This window comes from Vespa velutina, chromosome 6 (assembly GCF_912470025.1).
Source record: "Vespa velutina chromosome 6, iVesVel2.1, whole genome shotgun sequence".
Classification (NCBI taxonomy): Eukaryota; Metazoa; Arthropoda; class Insecta; order Hymenoptera; family Vespidae; genus Vespa; species Vespa velutina.
In genome coordinates this window covers 3,079,481-3,094,118 of record NC_062193.1, presented here as the reverse complement: position 1 = coordinate 3,094,118, position 14,638 = coordinate 3,079,481, and the positions used below count along the sequence as shown (strand labels likewise).

The 14,638-nt window shown below is 27.1% G+C and overlaps 4 protein-coding genes across 12 annotated transcripts; 3 read left to right on the top strand and 1 right to left on the bottom strand.

The window, feature by feature from the left end:
* Window positions 1-633: 633 nt before the first annotated feature.
* On the bottom strand, window positions 634-3,242 carry LOC124949714 (pleckstrin homology domain-containing family F member 1 homolog). 4 transcript variants are annotated; one of them, XM_047495315.1, is made up of 8 exons: window positions 3,101-3,242; window positions 2,691-2,755; window positions 2,328-2,465; window positions 2,148-2,211; window positions 1,560-1,616; window positions 1,313-1,419; window positions 956-1,213; window positions 634-818 (listed from the first exon to the last, which is right to left on the bottom strand). In XM_047495315.1, the coding sequence occupies exons 1-8, from the start codon at window positions 3,114-3,116 to the stop codon at window positions 789-791; spliced, it is 735 nt and encodes a 244-aa protein (XP_047351271.1). In that variant the 5' UTR covers window positions 3,117-3,242; the 3' UTR covers window positions 634-788. The 4 variants fall into 4 exon arrangements, with proteins under 4 accessions (XP_047351271.1, XP_047351267.1, XP_047351268.1 ...); XM_047495311.1 differs by having other exon boundaries at window positions 1,560-1,685; window positions 3,101-3,239; XM_047495312.1 differs by lacking the exon at window positions 3,101-3,242 and adding an exon at window positions 2,919-3,075 and having other exon boundaries at window positions 1,560-1,685.
* Window positions 3,243-5,089: 1,847 nt separating this feature from the next.
* LOC124949715 (ribonuclease kappa) lies at window positions 5,090-6,073 on the top strand. Its single transcript, XM_047495316.1, has 2 exons — window positions 5,090-5,281; window positions 5,463-6,073. Exons 1-2 carry the CDS (start codon window positions 5,213-5,215, stop codon window positions 5,685-5,687), a joined length of 294 nt encoding a protein of 97 aa, XP_047351272.1. The 5' UTR covers window positions 5,090-5,212; the 3' UTR covers window positions 5,688-6,073.
* A 133-nt stretch (window positions 6,074-6,206) lies between these two features.
* LOC124949713 (major facilitator superfamily domain-containing protein 12-like) lies at window positions 6,207-8,839 on the top strand. The gene is made up of 8 exons (XM_047495310.1): window positions 6,207-6,555; window positions 6,717-7,048; window positions 7,162-7,369; window positions 7,450-7,661; window positions 7,739-8,098; window positions 8,174-8,324; window positions 8,417-8,535; window positions 8,614-8,839. Exons 2-8 carry the CDS (start codon window positions 6,742-6,744, stop codon window positions 8,730-8,732), a joined length of 1,476 nt encoding a protein of 491 aa, XP_047351266.1. The 5' UTR covers window positions 6,207-6,555; window positions 6,717-6,741; the 3' UTR covers window positions 8,733-8,839.
* Window positions 8,840-9,065: 226 nt separating this feature from the next.
* On the top strand, window positions 9,066-13,048 carry LOC124949711 (serologically defined colon cancer antigen 8 homolog). Of its 6 annotated transcripts, none has more exons than XR_007101148.1 (9): window positions 9,066-9,327; window positions 9,584-9,718; window positions 9,792-10,128; window positions 10,236-11,016; window positions 11,150-11,388; window positions 11,478-11,589; window positions 12,036-12,184; window positions 12,267-12,343; window positions 12,435-12,500. XR_007101148.1 is itself a non-coding variant. In XM_047495308.1 (9 exons), exons 1-9 carry the CDS (start codon window positions 9,134-9,136, stop codon window positions 12,953-12,955), a joined length of 2,484 nt encoding a protein of 827 aa, XP_047351264.1. In that variant the 5' UTR covers window positions 9,066-9,133; the 3' UTR covers window positions 12,956-13,048. The 6 variants fall into 6 exon arrangements, 4 of the variants coding, with proteins under 4 accessions (XP_047351264.1, XP_047351265.1, XP_047351263.1 ...); XR_007101149.1 differs by having other exon boundaries at window positions 12,424-12,486; XM_047495308.1 differs by lacking the exon at window positions 12,036-12,184 and adding an exon at window positions 11,777-11,894 and having other exon boundaries at window positions 9,831-10,128; window positions 12,258-12,343; window positions 12,435-13,048.
* The last annotated feature ends 1,590 nt before the right edge of the window (window positions 13,049-14,638 follow it).

The following is a 14,638-nucleotide window of genomic DNA, read 5'->3' as shown; positions in this document are numbered from 1 at the left end:
CAAGAATAAATGTATGATTGTATTTCGCAATATCATTCTTATATATTTAATCATCTAAAAGGTAATACACAAAAATAATTGTGAACATATATATAATTGCCCTATAGAGCACAATTAAATTATTATATATATATATATATATAAATATATATATATATATATATATATATATATTTTTTTTTTTTGAGTCATAATTATTTCTATTTTATGCTGTGTTTTATAACATTCTAATGATAAACTATCATTAGAAAATTAAAACTGATAATTAAAATCGAAAGTAATTTGGAATAAAATTTACCTTTTGATATATATACCTCATTATATAACAAGAATGTTTTATATGGAAAGGCACTATATGGTATCATTTATTTGCTATGATAGGAATGACAAATTATATAATAAAGGAAAATGTTTAAAAATAATTTCAATTTTGTTACTTTAAAAAAAATCTCTTACAACGATAACATATAAAGAGGTGTTTTAAAATTGCTTAACACAAAGTCCGATGTTATAAGACCTATTTAAGGTTAAAAGTGTTTCACAAAAGCACTATCAAATAAATTATTTATACATGAATTATTTATGTTATAATTTTATAAATATTATATGAACCATCTGTAAAAAAGACATCTATCCATTTTTACAAATTTTAATGTTTTTAAAAATTTTTCAAAAAATTTGATTTAGTATAAATTTGAGTATAAATCTGAACTTAACATGATTCGCATTTTAAAATATGTTTCTTAACAATTTTTTTTGTAACCATTTGTTTTTTCATTGAGCCATCTTCATCGAGCGAGCGTTGAATAAAATTTAGGCTGTAATAAAAATACATATGTTATTGAAACTAAAATTATTAAAAGAAAAAACATCAACATATATACCTTAAAAGAAAAAAACATTGTTATATTAAATTTATACAAAAATTTCAAATTATGCATATTTATATTCTTACTTCATCGTGACTTTCATCTTTATTTCCCTCGTCTTCATCGCCAGAACTATCACCACCTGAACTGTCTGCGGAATTACGTTGTTGATCTTTATTGTTTATACTGTCAATATTAACTGGAGTTGATGCTTTAACTTTACTAGCTGCATCATAACACTGCAAACATACGCGGACGGCCTTTCCATTTCCTTGTCCAGGTAATAACAACTTCTTATTGCTGCAAGGACCACATACTACTGCTCCACATTGTCTACAATGATGCTGTGAAGACAGATTATAATTTGCATAAAATTTTTATCACATATAACGTATAGATTCAAATTGTATTTTTGATTTAAATGTATAAATGAATAACTGTACCCGTCTATTTAAAACCGTGAATTGTGTGTTTTTACAATGCATACAGATTGGTGCATCATTATCCGGTACCCACACTGCTGCATGAACTTCTACTGGTTTTTTACCGCCTATTAAAAGCAATTAGTTTCTAAATTATTGAAAAAACTTAATATAAACAAAAAATTTTTTAAAATTAATTTATATAACTTCTGTAATTATTTTTCAGATTATTTAAACTTGAATATTAAAGTGAAATAATGTTACCTACTCTTTCTTAATAAATCCTCAATACATTTTGTAATATGTGCCATCCATTCTTGCTTTTCTGTTGCAGTAGCAGCATAAACAGCAAACGACTTTGTTACTGTTTTAATGAGCCAGCCATTGCGATACTCTATAAATAATGATTAATTACTATTCTATTTTTCCCTAAATTTAAATTCTTGCAAAAGTTGCATATTATGCAACTGATTAGTACCTGAAGTATAGTCCCTGAAAATGTAGTAATTGAAACCAGAAATCTTTCTGTTTTTAAATGAATATTTTATAATATCGATAACATGACAATAATACAAACGAATAATTTATCAGTATAAGTAAAATTTTACATATTATTATTATAAAATCAAAGAAATAAATAACAATTTATAATAATATTAATATTTCAAAGTCGTACAAAAGAAGATATAAACAATATTGTTAATACTTTCGATGAAAATATTAACTATTTTAATTATAGTCAAAGAGATAATCAAACGATACGATAAGGTTTGTAATATGAAAAAAGATTTATAAAATCAAAAAAATAAAAAAATATATATATACTTATATAATGTGGAATTAGATTTTAACTTACGACCATCATCAGCTAAAGATTCAAGTTTCACTTCCTCCAAAGGTATAATATGCTGTTTGTTGTACTGTCAACATATATAAAAATCAATTACATTTAATGATTCTAAATAAAAATAGATATATGTTATTTCAATAAAGTTAATGTAAATAATATTAATCATATAAGAATTTTTATATTTACCTTTTTCTTATTAATTACTATGTTCCCGTATACTAATATATCATTAAATAAAAAGAACTGTCTAGGCTTGGCTTTCTTTCTGCACATTTTTGTCAATACACCTTCTCCTACAAGAACTCTTCCAGGTACTGCCAGTGGCTAGAGAAAAATAATGTAGAAAATTTTGTTAATATAATTATAATTATACATAATGAATTAAATCATGATGTTTTATAATATAATATAGACGATAAACGTGAAAGAAGTTTGGTTCAGTCGAAAAAACAGTTTACAGAATACGATAAAAAAGATAAGTTCAAAATATAGAAAAAAAACAATAAAATTTGTCTTTCGTCATTATTTGGCTTATCGTATTAATCATACCTGGCCCGAACTGCCGAAGCAGTTTTCCACCATCGCGATGCGTCTTGCATTGGCTTCGCTGTTTACTGTAACAAACGGAATAACACAAGATTGTGTGATAATCGAACAAATAAATTATAAAAAAAAAAAAAAATAGATATTGTATCTATAAAATAATAAGGTTATGGTTTACAATATTTTGCGGTAACGACACATTTTACGTGTAAATGTCAAAATCACACAACCCACTTAAATACGCCATTATCCTTTATGATTAGCATATATCCTCGACAAATTAAACAATATAAGTCAATTGATCATTAAAACTAAAAGAAAACTTAGAAGATTTAAAAGACATCTCGCGGTTTAATCGAATTCCTTGAAAACGTAGAGATATTAATTAAAGAAAAATAAGTAGTACACAAACTAACCCAATCGGTCAACCATGATCCTATGAATCAGGGCTGGCAACAGCAGGAAGCATGAATCAGACCACTATTAATCGTAAAGACGATTGTGTGAATACCCTTCGATAGTAATAAGGTTGTTCATCACCTTTCGCTCGTAGCATATGCAACTTCAGCGACAGATATGGATAAAATATGAACTATAAGTGCAATAGGGAAACTTTCGCACAATTATGTACCTATTGTATGGGCGTATAAGTCTGTATGAATTATATTCTTATTGAGCCTATATTGTAATATAGTTAACAATCTATTATTTCTAAAGATAGATTAATTGAAAAGTATTTGTTAATCGTGCAAATTGTATATTTTTTATTTCTAGTCGAACTTATACGAATAATTAAAGAAATAAAATCTCTGATGAATATCTTGAATTCTGAAATATGTGGATATGACAGCGAACATAAGTAGAATATGTATGTAAAAAGAAATTTTTCAAATTACTGACCATATTCATTGTATTTTATTAATATTTTAACAAAACCTTTAAAAGTTACTATTTTATTCCATGATTTTTCTCTGGAAAGGAGAATAGAAAGTTTATTTAATTTCTCGTATTTTCATATTATTTAAATAAAAAAATCTAAATTTACCGAAAGTATTAATTTGGAAATTGTAATGTTTGGAAAGTGAGCAGTTCGATCTTTATTCGTAATTCAAAAGAAAAATGTTTCGATAACAGTCAAAGCCAATGAAAAGTTTGTTTTTGTTGACGTAAATAAGTAACAACCGTGCATTAAAATTTCAACGATATTTAAATATTAATTCCATTCTATTATTTTTATATCAAAATTAAAATTATTTTATATTTAGTGCGTATTACGAGCTAGATAATGTTTAAACGACTGTAGATCGTTGTTTAAATATTAATTTAATATATTTTTTGTACATTACAAATCACTTAAATAATTATGAAATTTATTCGTAAGATCCATTAATACGAACGATTAAACGACGTATTGCCTTATTTTTACTATAGAATCATCAGTTGAAAGCTCATTAAAATGTTTGAATAAATTACCGTAAACTACTTTTTGTGTGAGCATGGCGAAATGCATTTTCTTGCGCAGAAAATTTAAGCATCGGTATACGTAACAGACAAGGAAGCAATCATCTGTTTCACGGAAACAAACCACACACATAACATCGTTCTAACGTTTATATAAAAATTTGTAGTGGGAATAGGAGGTTCTTCTTTTTTACCGCAAAGTTCAAGGGGCGCCACCATACGAAACTTTTTTTCCACGAAAAATGTCGAAAACAGTGTTTATATCAACAGCGAGGCCAGATGTCATTCTTGAACGATTTTGACAAACGAAATCACATTTTAAAGATGAAGTTTTGAACGAGAACATGGCATTCTCGAATTTTTCAAAAAGCTTTATTTTTATGCAAAAATTGTTATTGAAAATAGACCATTTTTTAACACAATTTTTTTCGAAGATAATAAAGTTTTTTCCAAAGTTCGAGAAAGCCATGTCCTTGTTTATACTTTCATCTTTAAAAAAAATCTTGTTAATCAAAATCATTCAAGAGTTACGCCTATACTCATTGTTGGCGTAAACCATTGTAAAACCAGGGGTGTTGAACACCCTTAATTAACTTTGACTTTCTTTGTTGATAACATATGTTTTCTATTGATATATTAAATGTAAGATTATATGTATAACATATCGTAATCACATTTATATTTTTTTTAATAATAGTAATTCATGTTGATGTTTTTTTTTTCTTTATAAAAAAAGAAAAAAATACGCTATATAATTAATTTGGTTATTTTTTTTGTAATAAAAATTTAAATTGATGAAAAATAATCATAACTGATCATTGTAACTAATAATATGTTTATATTTTAATTGGTATATAATCGTTGCTGTTTTTTAATTTAAAGAATACCAATTCTTTATTTCAAATAACGGAAACGACAGTGTCGCTTAGTATCGATAGTATGACGTATCGACCGAAATCATATGATTGTCGAGGGCGTAGCATTATTAAATCTACCAGTGACCAAGATTAGTGTAATTGTCGTGAGGTTACTTTGCCAAAGAGCAAAGTAACAAATTTATTAATACCATGAAAGTATGTGGTCCGAAATATGCCCTATGCGGCTTAGTACTTTCTGTATGGGGTATATTCCAATTGGTGAGTTATTTAATATGAATATTCTAATAAGGATTTTATATTTCAAATATTTTTCTAATCACATTAAAGTTTTCATTGTATTTGAAGTTTTTGTATACATTTAAAAATATTTTATTTGTAAAAACGTTTATTTAGAATATTATTTGATTACGGCTGATATTATTATTTGACTTTTTTCCAGGTCCTGATGGGAATATTTTTCTATATAAAAAGCGTAGCTCTGGTAGAAGATTTGCCCTTAGAAGGAAAATATTTTTCTAGTAAGGATGAATTTTATACGGAAGCAGAAAGGGGCTATACGCAAAATGCATATAATTGCTGGATTGCAGCATGTATTTACGTTCTTACATTCTTATTCTCCGGATATCAGTTTTATTTAAATTCACGATCCTCCCTTAGTGTTTAAGAATATATTGTAAATGAAGTAACAATGCTGTTATAGAGTAATATAATGTACTTGTATCAAGTGATTTATTATCCAAATTATATTATATTCTATTTAGAAAAACAGAAAATATCAAGAAGAACAATAATTTGATTACGCTGTTATGAACATCTAATTTTAAAATACATTCCAAGTTTACCAAATAATGTACAAAATTGATCCTGTATATGCGTGTTGTAATTACATTTTATTGTGTATTAAAAAATGGATATTATAAGTTATAGGCCATTTTTTCCAAGATTTACAATACATATGTAAAATGTGATAAATTACAAATTCGTATTTTATCTGGTATATCAACTATTGTAATGTAAATATACGTAAATAATACAATTTTTGTTGTTGTATTTTCTCTTTGAAGTTTTAATATGTTCGGCTGTAAGGATTGTTAAAAGGGTAAAAAATAAATTTTAATAATCATAATTAATTTATAAGTAGTTTATAACAATTATATAATAATTCACAATTTTTATAATGTTTTAGTTCATTGTTACGAATGTGGTATAAAAGCAATAACAATATGGCATAATTTCGTAATGATTAATTGCTAATGAACAAGCTGTAATAATAATATAACTTTATCTTTATAATTTTCTTTTTAATTCTTTTTTTTCAGCCAGTATAAAAAATTTTTTTGAAATAAATTTTTTTCGTGAAACTTTGTTTTCGTTAGTTTTGTCCAATCAATGAAAATCCATCTTAAGTCACGTGAGTGTTGTATATATGGTGGATACATCGAAAAATTATGTTCATATCAGATATGAATCATTGAATTATGATGTGAAATTAATTCCGTTGTTTTATTTGTTACTACTTCGCAAAATTAAAGGTATAATTATAAATATATTCATACAAAATGAAGGAATTATCTTGCGTGTACAATTTTTGAAACATAATTATTATGAGATTAATATAGTGAAATCGTTACTTCATTTTGCTTGAAATGAAATAAAATTGCAAATAATTATTACTTTTGTTTATATTATATAGGAACAGCTAAGACTTTCTTCTTATAATGCAGACTAATCGAGATGTATTGATCAATGATTATACAGAGATAGTTCAACGTCTACCTGTTACTTTGAGATTAGCCTACGGAGTAGGACATGTTTTAAATGATATTTGTGCTTCCATGTGGTTCACATATTTATTAGTATATTTTCATTTTGTATTGGGATTTAGTGCGACTCATGCAGGAGTACTATTACTTATTGGCCAAGTAGCAGATGCAGTTGCCACTCCATTTGTTGGCTTACATTCTGATAAAAATGATGATTTTTGGCTTTGTAAATATGGCAGAAGGAAAACATGGCACTTACTAGGTATGTCAAATTCTTTATAAAGAAATTTATTGATTATAAATTATTCTAAATAATTTTATTTATATATAAGTTTCTTATTTCATTCTATATCAATATGTTATTGTTTTTTTTAGGCACTATTTGTGTGTTTTTAACATTCCCTTTCATATTTTCCCCGTGCATTAATTGTGAGAATGCACATCAGTGGGCACAATTAATATATTATGCTGCTTTTATTATAATATTTCAATTTGGTTGGGCAGCAGTTCAAATTTCACATTTATCATTGGTTGCTGAACTAACACCGACTGACTATGAAAGAACAGAACTTATAGCCATTAGGTAATGTTTCGATTTTTACCAATAATCTTAAATTTACTCAAATATTTCTAATTTTAAATACCCTTTGTATCTGGAAATAGGTACAGTTTTACAGTATCCTCGAGCATTCTTGTTTATTGTACTACATGGGGATTATTGCATATAACGAATAATGATGATCCTAATGCTCAAATTGGACCTAATGATGCTCATAAATTTCAAACAATTGTATTCTGTGTAACAGGAATTGGAATTTTTACTTCTTTTATATTTCATATTTTTGTTAAGGAGGGTAATATCAATAATTCGGATGGTAAGATATTTATGTAAAATTTATAAGATTTATATTTCGTTTCTAATATGTTATATTATATAATCAATATTTTTTAGGTTCCTTACGTCGTAACACAAGACCTATATCAGTATTATTAAAAAATATACAATTATATCAAGCAGCATGTATTTATATGCCAACACGACTGTTTGTAAATTTGTTACAAATTTATATACCTTTATATTTACATGAGTTTTTAAATATGCCAGCTACATTATTAGCTATTATACCATTGACTATGTTTATTAGTAGTTTTTTAACATCCTTAGTTATAGAAAAGTTAAATACAAAATTAGGAAGAAAAATTTCATATTGTATCGGTGTATTATTTGGTCTTTCTGGTTGCATATGGATACGATGTGGAAGAGGCTATACATTTGAACATTATCAAATTTATCCACTATCTATGTTGTTAGGTATGTAAATTCACAGAAAATATAGTAAAGAATTATTATGCAGATATAAAATTTTAAATATGTGCCAATTATTAGGTTCCGCCGGATCAATTATATTAGTGACCAGTTTAGGTATTATTGCTGACTTTATAGGTCATAACACAGAGAATGGAGCATTTGTATATGGATTTATGAGTTTTACTGATAAACTTGGCAATGGATTAGCAGTAATGCTTATACAATACTTGTTGGTATATTTTTATATAGAGAAAATTAACACAGTTACATATCACGTAAAATAACTGAGATTTATAAATAATTGTTTATTTTTTGTTACAGACGTAAATTTACTGTTTCTACTGATTATTACAGAAATATAATTTCGAATGTTTGTGCTTGCTCCGCTATCTGTGGTCTTTTAATGATATTGTATATAAAACCATTTTTATCTTATAATGGTAAATTTTTAATATTATATTTATGATCATTTCGGGATATTAAAATGATCTTTAAGTTATTATTATTAAATATTGCAGCTTACAATATCATGAACACGGCTGAAACTACAGAAAATATTGATTCATCCTCATCAGTTATTACCACTACTAATGATAGGATTGGTAGATTTTCGTCAAGACAAGAACATGTTACTTAATTGTTGATGATACAAATGTATATAATAGCATATTATATTATTTATACGTTATTGCAGTATATATATAAAAGAAAAAAGAAAAAAAAATTATAAATATTTTAATAAGATTTTTAATAAGAGATAAATATTCTCATCACAATATGGAATAAAGATCTGTACTAAAGGACTAATAAAAATAAGTCACGGAACGTCAGCATGCGATGGTACGGTGCCTATCCTTCTGAAGGACGAATTGTTTTACTGCACGCGATCCACTACCAGGCTCTGCTACTAAGCTTAAATTCGATTTTCCGATATTACTGTGGTCTTAGTACAGTTAGTCCCGTGTCATTGATCGCTAAACATGTTCTTATACGAAAGCTTAGTAGCAATCTATCACGAGAGCGCGTAGTCCAGCGAAAATGCTTGATCCAAGTAACAATCGCGATCATTTCGCTGATATATCAACAATGTCTACTACTGCTGGTGTTTCAAATACATATCTTGTACGTCCGCGATTGCCTTTAAGGATTTATTCGAAACCCAAAATATCAGGAAGTTATACTCATTATCCAGATTCTATTGGTCTTTCACGTACGAAAAGGACTAAAAATAGGTAAATATTTTATTACATATGCAGAATATAAAAATATCAAATTTTTTTATTCTATGAAGTAGTAGTAGTATCTTTATTATTGAAAACAAATATCAGACTATAATTAGCGGAAATTTATATATAAGTATATTTATTATAAATTATCTTTTTAGTCTAAATTTTCTATTTGAAAATAAAGTGGTACAATATGTGTATATAAATAAATATATATATATATATTTTTTTTTTTTGATTAAATAAAGATTTCTTTTAATAGAAAAACAAATGGAGTTCAAAAAATTGATTTGAACAAGAGAAAAAGTCCAGACTATATAGAAGTAATATATAGGGAAGCTGTTTCAAAATTAAAATATTTGTTAGCTGAAACTTATTTACCAGTGGATGCGTCTGGGTAAGAGACTCGTATTTTCATTATGTTCATAGTAAATAATGTGTTAATGTAAATAAGAGATTATATCATATAGGAAGCAACAATGTGTTAAAAGCAATTATCAATCTAATAGAATCACAAAATCTGGGAATGATATGGACAATCAAAGTTTTATAAGCGAAGGTTCAAGAATGAAGGATTTAAATAATGATAATGTTTGCTTACTAACAACTCCACGTCCACTTTCCTCAAAAAGTATTCATCCATCAAAGGTTTATAGTAATTTGGCACTTTCTATTGCTGAATTACAATCAGTTCCACCAGAAATAACTTCATATATTGAACAGCAAGAAGAATATATTGAACAAATCGAACAAGAATCTCAATATTGTAGAAATGAATTAACTAATTTGCTTAGTAAAGTCAGAGAGGTATGTCTATGACAAACTGTTTTATATGATATATGTAGTTTGAAATAATATTTTCTCTTAATTATTTTTAATTTTCAATAAAACAAAAAAATAATTTCTATCTACAGGTCATAGCTGAAAATGAAGAATTGCATAATAAAACTAAAACTGGATTTTTGAAATATGCATTCGATGAGCATGAAAATCATCCTGAAAATGATTGCACTTCTAATGAGCATAGTCTTGCATATACAAGTAGTATTGATTCTAAAATGAATAAATCTTCAAAAATGTTAGAAGGGCCCAATATAATATTTGAATCTAGAATTAGCGAGTTAGAGGCACAATTGACTCAAGCTAAGCTTGAATTGCGAAAAACTCAAGAAGAAAATCAACTTAATATAAAGAAACTATCTGAGAATCCTTTTAGTAATGGTAATGTAGATATAACAACACAATTAAATCAAACTTTAAGAGCTAAATATGATGCCGAAATGAAGGTAGAAGAACTACAGAAAACTTTATCTATAATGCGAGATAAGGAAATGGAATCTACCCAAAAGGCAAAACATTCAATGGAGATAGCGCAACAAATGGAATTTGAAAAAAATCAAGCAGAAACAGAAGTTAGAAGATTGAAAGATGAATTGGATAGACAACACGAAAAACTCAGAGAAGCTGCTCACGAAGCAAGCAGACGCATTACTGAAGAAAGGCAACAAGTAGAACGCAGATACAGCCAACAAGTTGAACAACTTTCTGCTGATATAGCTTCTCAGTGGAATGTTGCTAATAAATCACAATTGGAATCTGAAAAGCAACAAAGAGAGTTGTTGGATTTGAAAAGAGAATTGTCACAAAAACAAACGATTATAGATAATCTGAAAAAGGATTTGCAGAATAGAATATGTAAGTAATATATTTAAATCATACTATTAAGTTTTATACATATTAAAGTTTAATATCATAATTTTAATTATTTATATTTAATTTAGCAAGTTTACATTTATATTTTAAGTTTAATTATTTATATTTAATTTAGCAAGTTTACAAAGCGATCTTAATCAAGCTTTGACTGAAAAAGATATGGCTGAACAGGAAGTAATAGCTGCTAAATTAGCAGGAGAAAGAAATGATAGGCAAACCAAACAGGAGCAAAGTAGATTGCAAACAGAAATAAATGCTTATAAACAACGTATGGAAAGAGCGGATGCAGATTTAGTTCATTGCAGACGTGAAAATTTGCGACTTTTAGAACAAATAGCTTTGTTAGAAAAAGAGGTATTATACAAATTGAAATTTGCGCGTAATAAAAAGAAGGGAGAATTTATAAGAAGGGAAAAATTAAAAATAATTGAAAAATCTTTTAGATCAGTATTAATAAAATGATGTATCCAGAAGATTCTCAAAGAAAAGATGTATCTAGTCAAGAAAATAAAAAGGAGATCTCTACACTGAAAATGGACATGGACACAAAACATGGTAAGAAATGGATAAACATAGCACGCCTGTGTTAGGTATATTGTCTGTAAAAAATACTTCATTGTTTAATATCCGTTTGAAAACATCCTATGTGTGGGAAATCGGCATGCTGACATTATGCCTAGCATGGGCAAAAGTAAAGTTAGTCAGTTTATTAAAAATTGGCTGATATCATTGCATTTCTTAGTTGCTACAGTGGGTGATCTAGAGGATGCCTTGAATAAACAAGCTAAACTAGTCTCTCAACTGACTATCGAATGCCAATCTCTCACACAACGTTTGGAAGTTAACAACGTTAAGCACAAGTATATTTTTAGCTTTGCATAAAAAATTTATTATTATATTTTTATAGTTGCATTAAATTTAAAACATATATTTTAATTATAAGATTTGGAATTTGCTCAAATTGCTTAGGATTTATATTTAGAGCTATTCTGTGTTGACAGAGGAAATCAATGACGGGGATACAAGACTTGGAAATACTGCTTCGTCTTCAAACAAGAAACGTATTGTTAAGGTTGATCTAAAAGTAAAAGTTATACCGAGAAAGAAGTTAGATTCTTTCAAGATGCCTCTATCAACACAGTAATAGCACGTACGTTACTTTTTTAAAATAATTTACTATTCGTATAAAATATCACACTTTGGAAAAAATTTTTTATGGGAAGAATTTTTAGGGAAGAAATGGCTAACCTACAAAGTAACATAGAATATTTGTCAAATAAGATAAAGGATACCTTTCATAATCAAAAAGGTAAGTTTTTTTTGGTCTTCAAATATATATATATTATTATTATTATATTTAAACATTTATGTGCAAAATAATATAAATAGAATATTTCTAGCACCATATAATATTAATGCATCTTATAACTCACCGGATCAATTAAACGAGACGAATCTAATTAATCAAAATGGAAATACAATTTCTCGTATTTCACAAAATACAGATTATGAAATTACTCAAATGCAAAATGAAGTGGATAATGATAAAAGAGAAATTTATCCAAAGAAATCACAAAAAAAAGATGAATTGGAAGAAAGATACGATCATTCTAATCAGCATGAATATGCTTTAGGAAATTATAACAATAATAATATATATAATGCTGAAGATCAGACAATGGAAGAAAAAAATGGAGAGCAAGAAAAACATTTGATAGACGATCAAAATGTCGATGTTAATGTAGTAGAATCTTCTTATGATCAGTATGAAGAATATGATGAATCACAATATGAAGAACAGGAACATAAGGATGATCAGTATAAAGAACAGGATGACACACATGATATGACACAATATTCTGAACAAGAATATCAAGAAATTCCTAATACAGTTATTCCTACCAACGAGTATACACAATAATTTATATTTTTTTCATAGCATTGACATATTTATTGTATTATTAGACGTGCAGATATATTACGAGAAACGTAATAAAATTAGTATTAAACTTGATTGTGATGTGATATTCCTTTTATTTCAATATTGGTAGTAATAGAATTAAAAATAAATTAAATGAGAAATTAAACAATTTTATTGACCAACATATCTTCGATATATTCAAATTTATATAATAATTCCGCCAAAAACAAGTAACCAATCAGATTACAATCGCTATGATCGTTAACCAAATTTCAACTGCTAAATAATATTTTATTCCTTCTATATCTTTTAATTCCTAATAAATAATTGTAAATCATAATTATTAAATCAGTATTTAATTTAGAACAAATGCAGATTTAAAAATTTGAAATAGATACACTCGACAATTTTGATTATTAGTTCTAATTTGAATCACTATTGATACTTCGATCTCTTTCTGATGAATGGTCGATAATGTAGATTGTGACATGAAAGTGATCATGAGGATTAAATATTCATGAAACCGAGGATAAAAGGTTACATCTTTCAAACGTACTTAATTATTACATCGTCTATGTAATAATAGTAACTATGTAATAATTGCAGTAAATATTATATCGATATAACCACGCATTTTAATCGAAAAGTTTATGATTATAACCTGTCTCTTATTTCAACAACAGGTAAACGTTTAATATACAGAATTTTTATAAATTCATGATAGTGTATACATTTAGAAAATAATAATTAATGTAATATTACTATACGTATCAAACTAGAGAACGTATATTTACAAAAATTAATTATAAGAATTAGTATTTCAGAAAATAAACTCCATTCTCTCTTATTAATCCTAAATTTACCGCGTTTGATGTGACGAATGCGTTAAAGTGATTAACTATATTTAAATATAATTTAAATCAGTATTGAAAGAAATAGATGAAAAAAATGGACCCATTCCTTATAAAATTTCACCGAACATTGTTTGCATTCAATTTTATATTACTTATCTGTAATAACCTTTCCTTTCGTGCGAATATATTTTTAATATAATATATAATACGTACGTCCGCGTACATGCATATACGTATATACGTATTTTTTAACAATTTGATCACGAATAACAAAAATTCGTATATATACATAATAATTTGTAAACGTATGAAACTCCAGTTTTTTAACATTTTTCTTTTTTTTTTTGTTATTTATATGCATAATATTTGATCTCTTTTTTCCTTTAAATAAATTTATAAAATTATTTACATAGATGTATCATACAACTATCAGTCTTTAAATTAGATCTAACAATGTTACTAACTAGTATGACGAACACACGTTTTTCCATCTATGGATTTATAAGACAGAAAGAGAGAGAGAGAGAGAGAGAGAGAGAGAGAAAGAGAGAGAAAGAAAGAGAGAGAGAGGAGAGACATCCTTAGCACATATTGCTTTTGACATAATATCGTTATTTCAGAGAAGCTGATTAAGAAGCGCTCGGTTTACGATGTTTGCGGAACATGTCAGTCTTCCTCCAGTCTCACCAACATGCGCATGCACGGTGAGGCTATGTGGGAGGAGCTGAAACAGGCTTCAAGCTACCAAGGGATCTTGTATCCGACGCCCCTATTTATATAGAATTCAGGATGTCTATGTATGCGAATTGGTATGTCAATGTATGTATGT

Excerpts from the sequence above, each read along its gene's own strand:
- LOC124949714 (XM_047495311.1), bottom strand. Across the intron at positions 2,466-2,690 it reads GCTTCGGCAGTTCGGGCCAG|CCACTGGCAGTACCTGGAAG; the intron begins GTATGATTAATA and ends ATTTTTCTCTAG. Across the intron at positions 1,420-1,559 it reads TGAGGATTTATTAAGAAAGA|GCGGTAAAAAACCAGTAGAA; the intron begins GTAGGTAACATT and ends TGCTTTTAATAG.
- LOC124949715 (XM_047495316.1), top strand. The coding sequence starts at position 5,213 with ATGAAAGTATGTGGTCCGAAATATGCCCTATGCGGCTTAGTACTTTCT. Across the intron at positions 5,282-5,462 it reads TATGGGGTATATTCCAATTG|GTCCTGATGGGAATATTTTT; the intron begins GTGAGTTATTTA and ends ACTTTTTTCCAG.
- LOC124949713 (XM_047495310.1), top strand. The coding sequence starts at position 6,742 with ATGCAGACTAATCGAGATGTATTGATCAATGATTATACAGAGATAGTT. Across the intron at positions 7,662-7,738 it reads TAATATCAATAATTCGGATG|GTTCCTTACGTCGTAACACA; the intron begins GTAAGATATTTA and ends AATATTTTTTAG. Across the intron at positions 8,099-8,173 it reads TCCACTATCTATGTTGTTAG|GTTCCGCCGGATCAATTATA; the intron begins GTATGTAAATTC and ends GCCAATTATTAG.
- LOC124949711 (XM_047495309.1), top strand. The coding sequence starts at position 9,134 with ATGCTTGATCCAAGTAACAATCGCGATCATTTCGCTGATATATCAACA. Across the intron at positions 9,719-9,791 it reads TTACCAGTGGATGCGTCTGG|GAAGCAACAATGTGTTAAAA; the intron begins GTAAGAGACTCG and ends TATATCATATAG. Across the intron at positions 12,175-12,266 it reads AAGATGCCTCTATCAACACA|GGAAGAAATGGCTAACCTAC; the intron begins GTAATAGCACGT and ends AAGAATTTTTAG.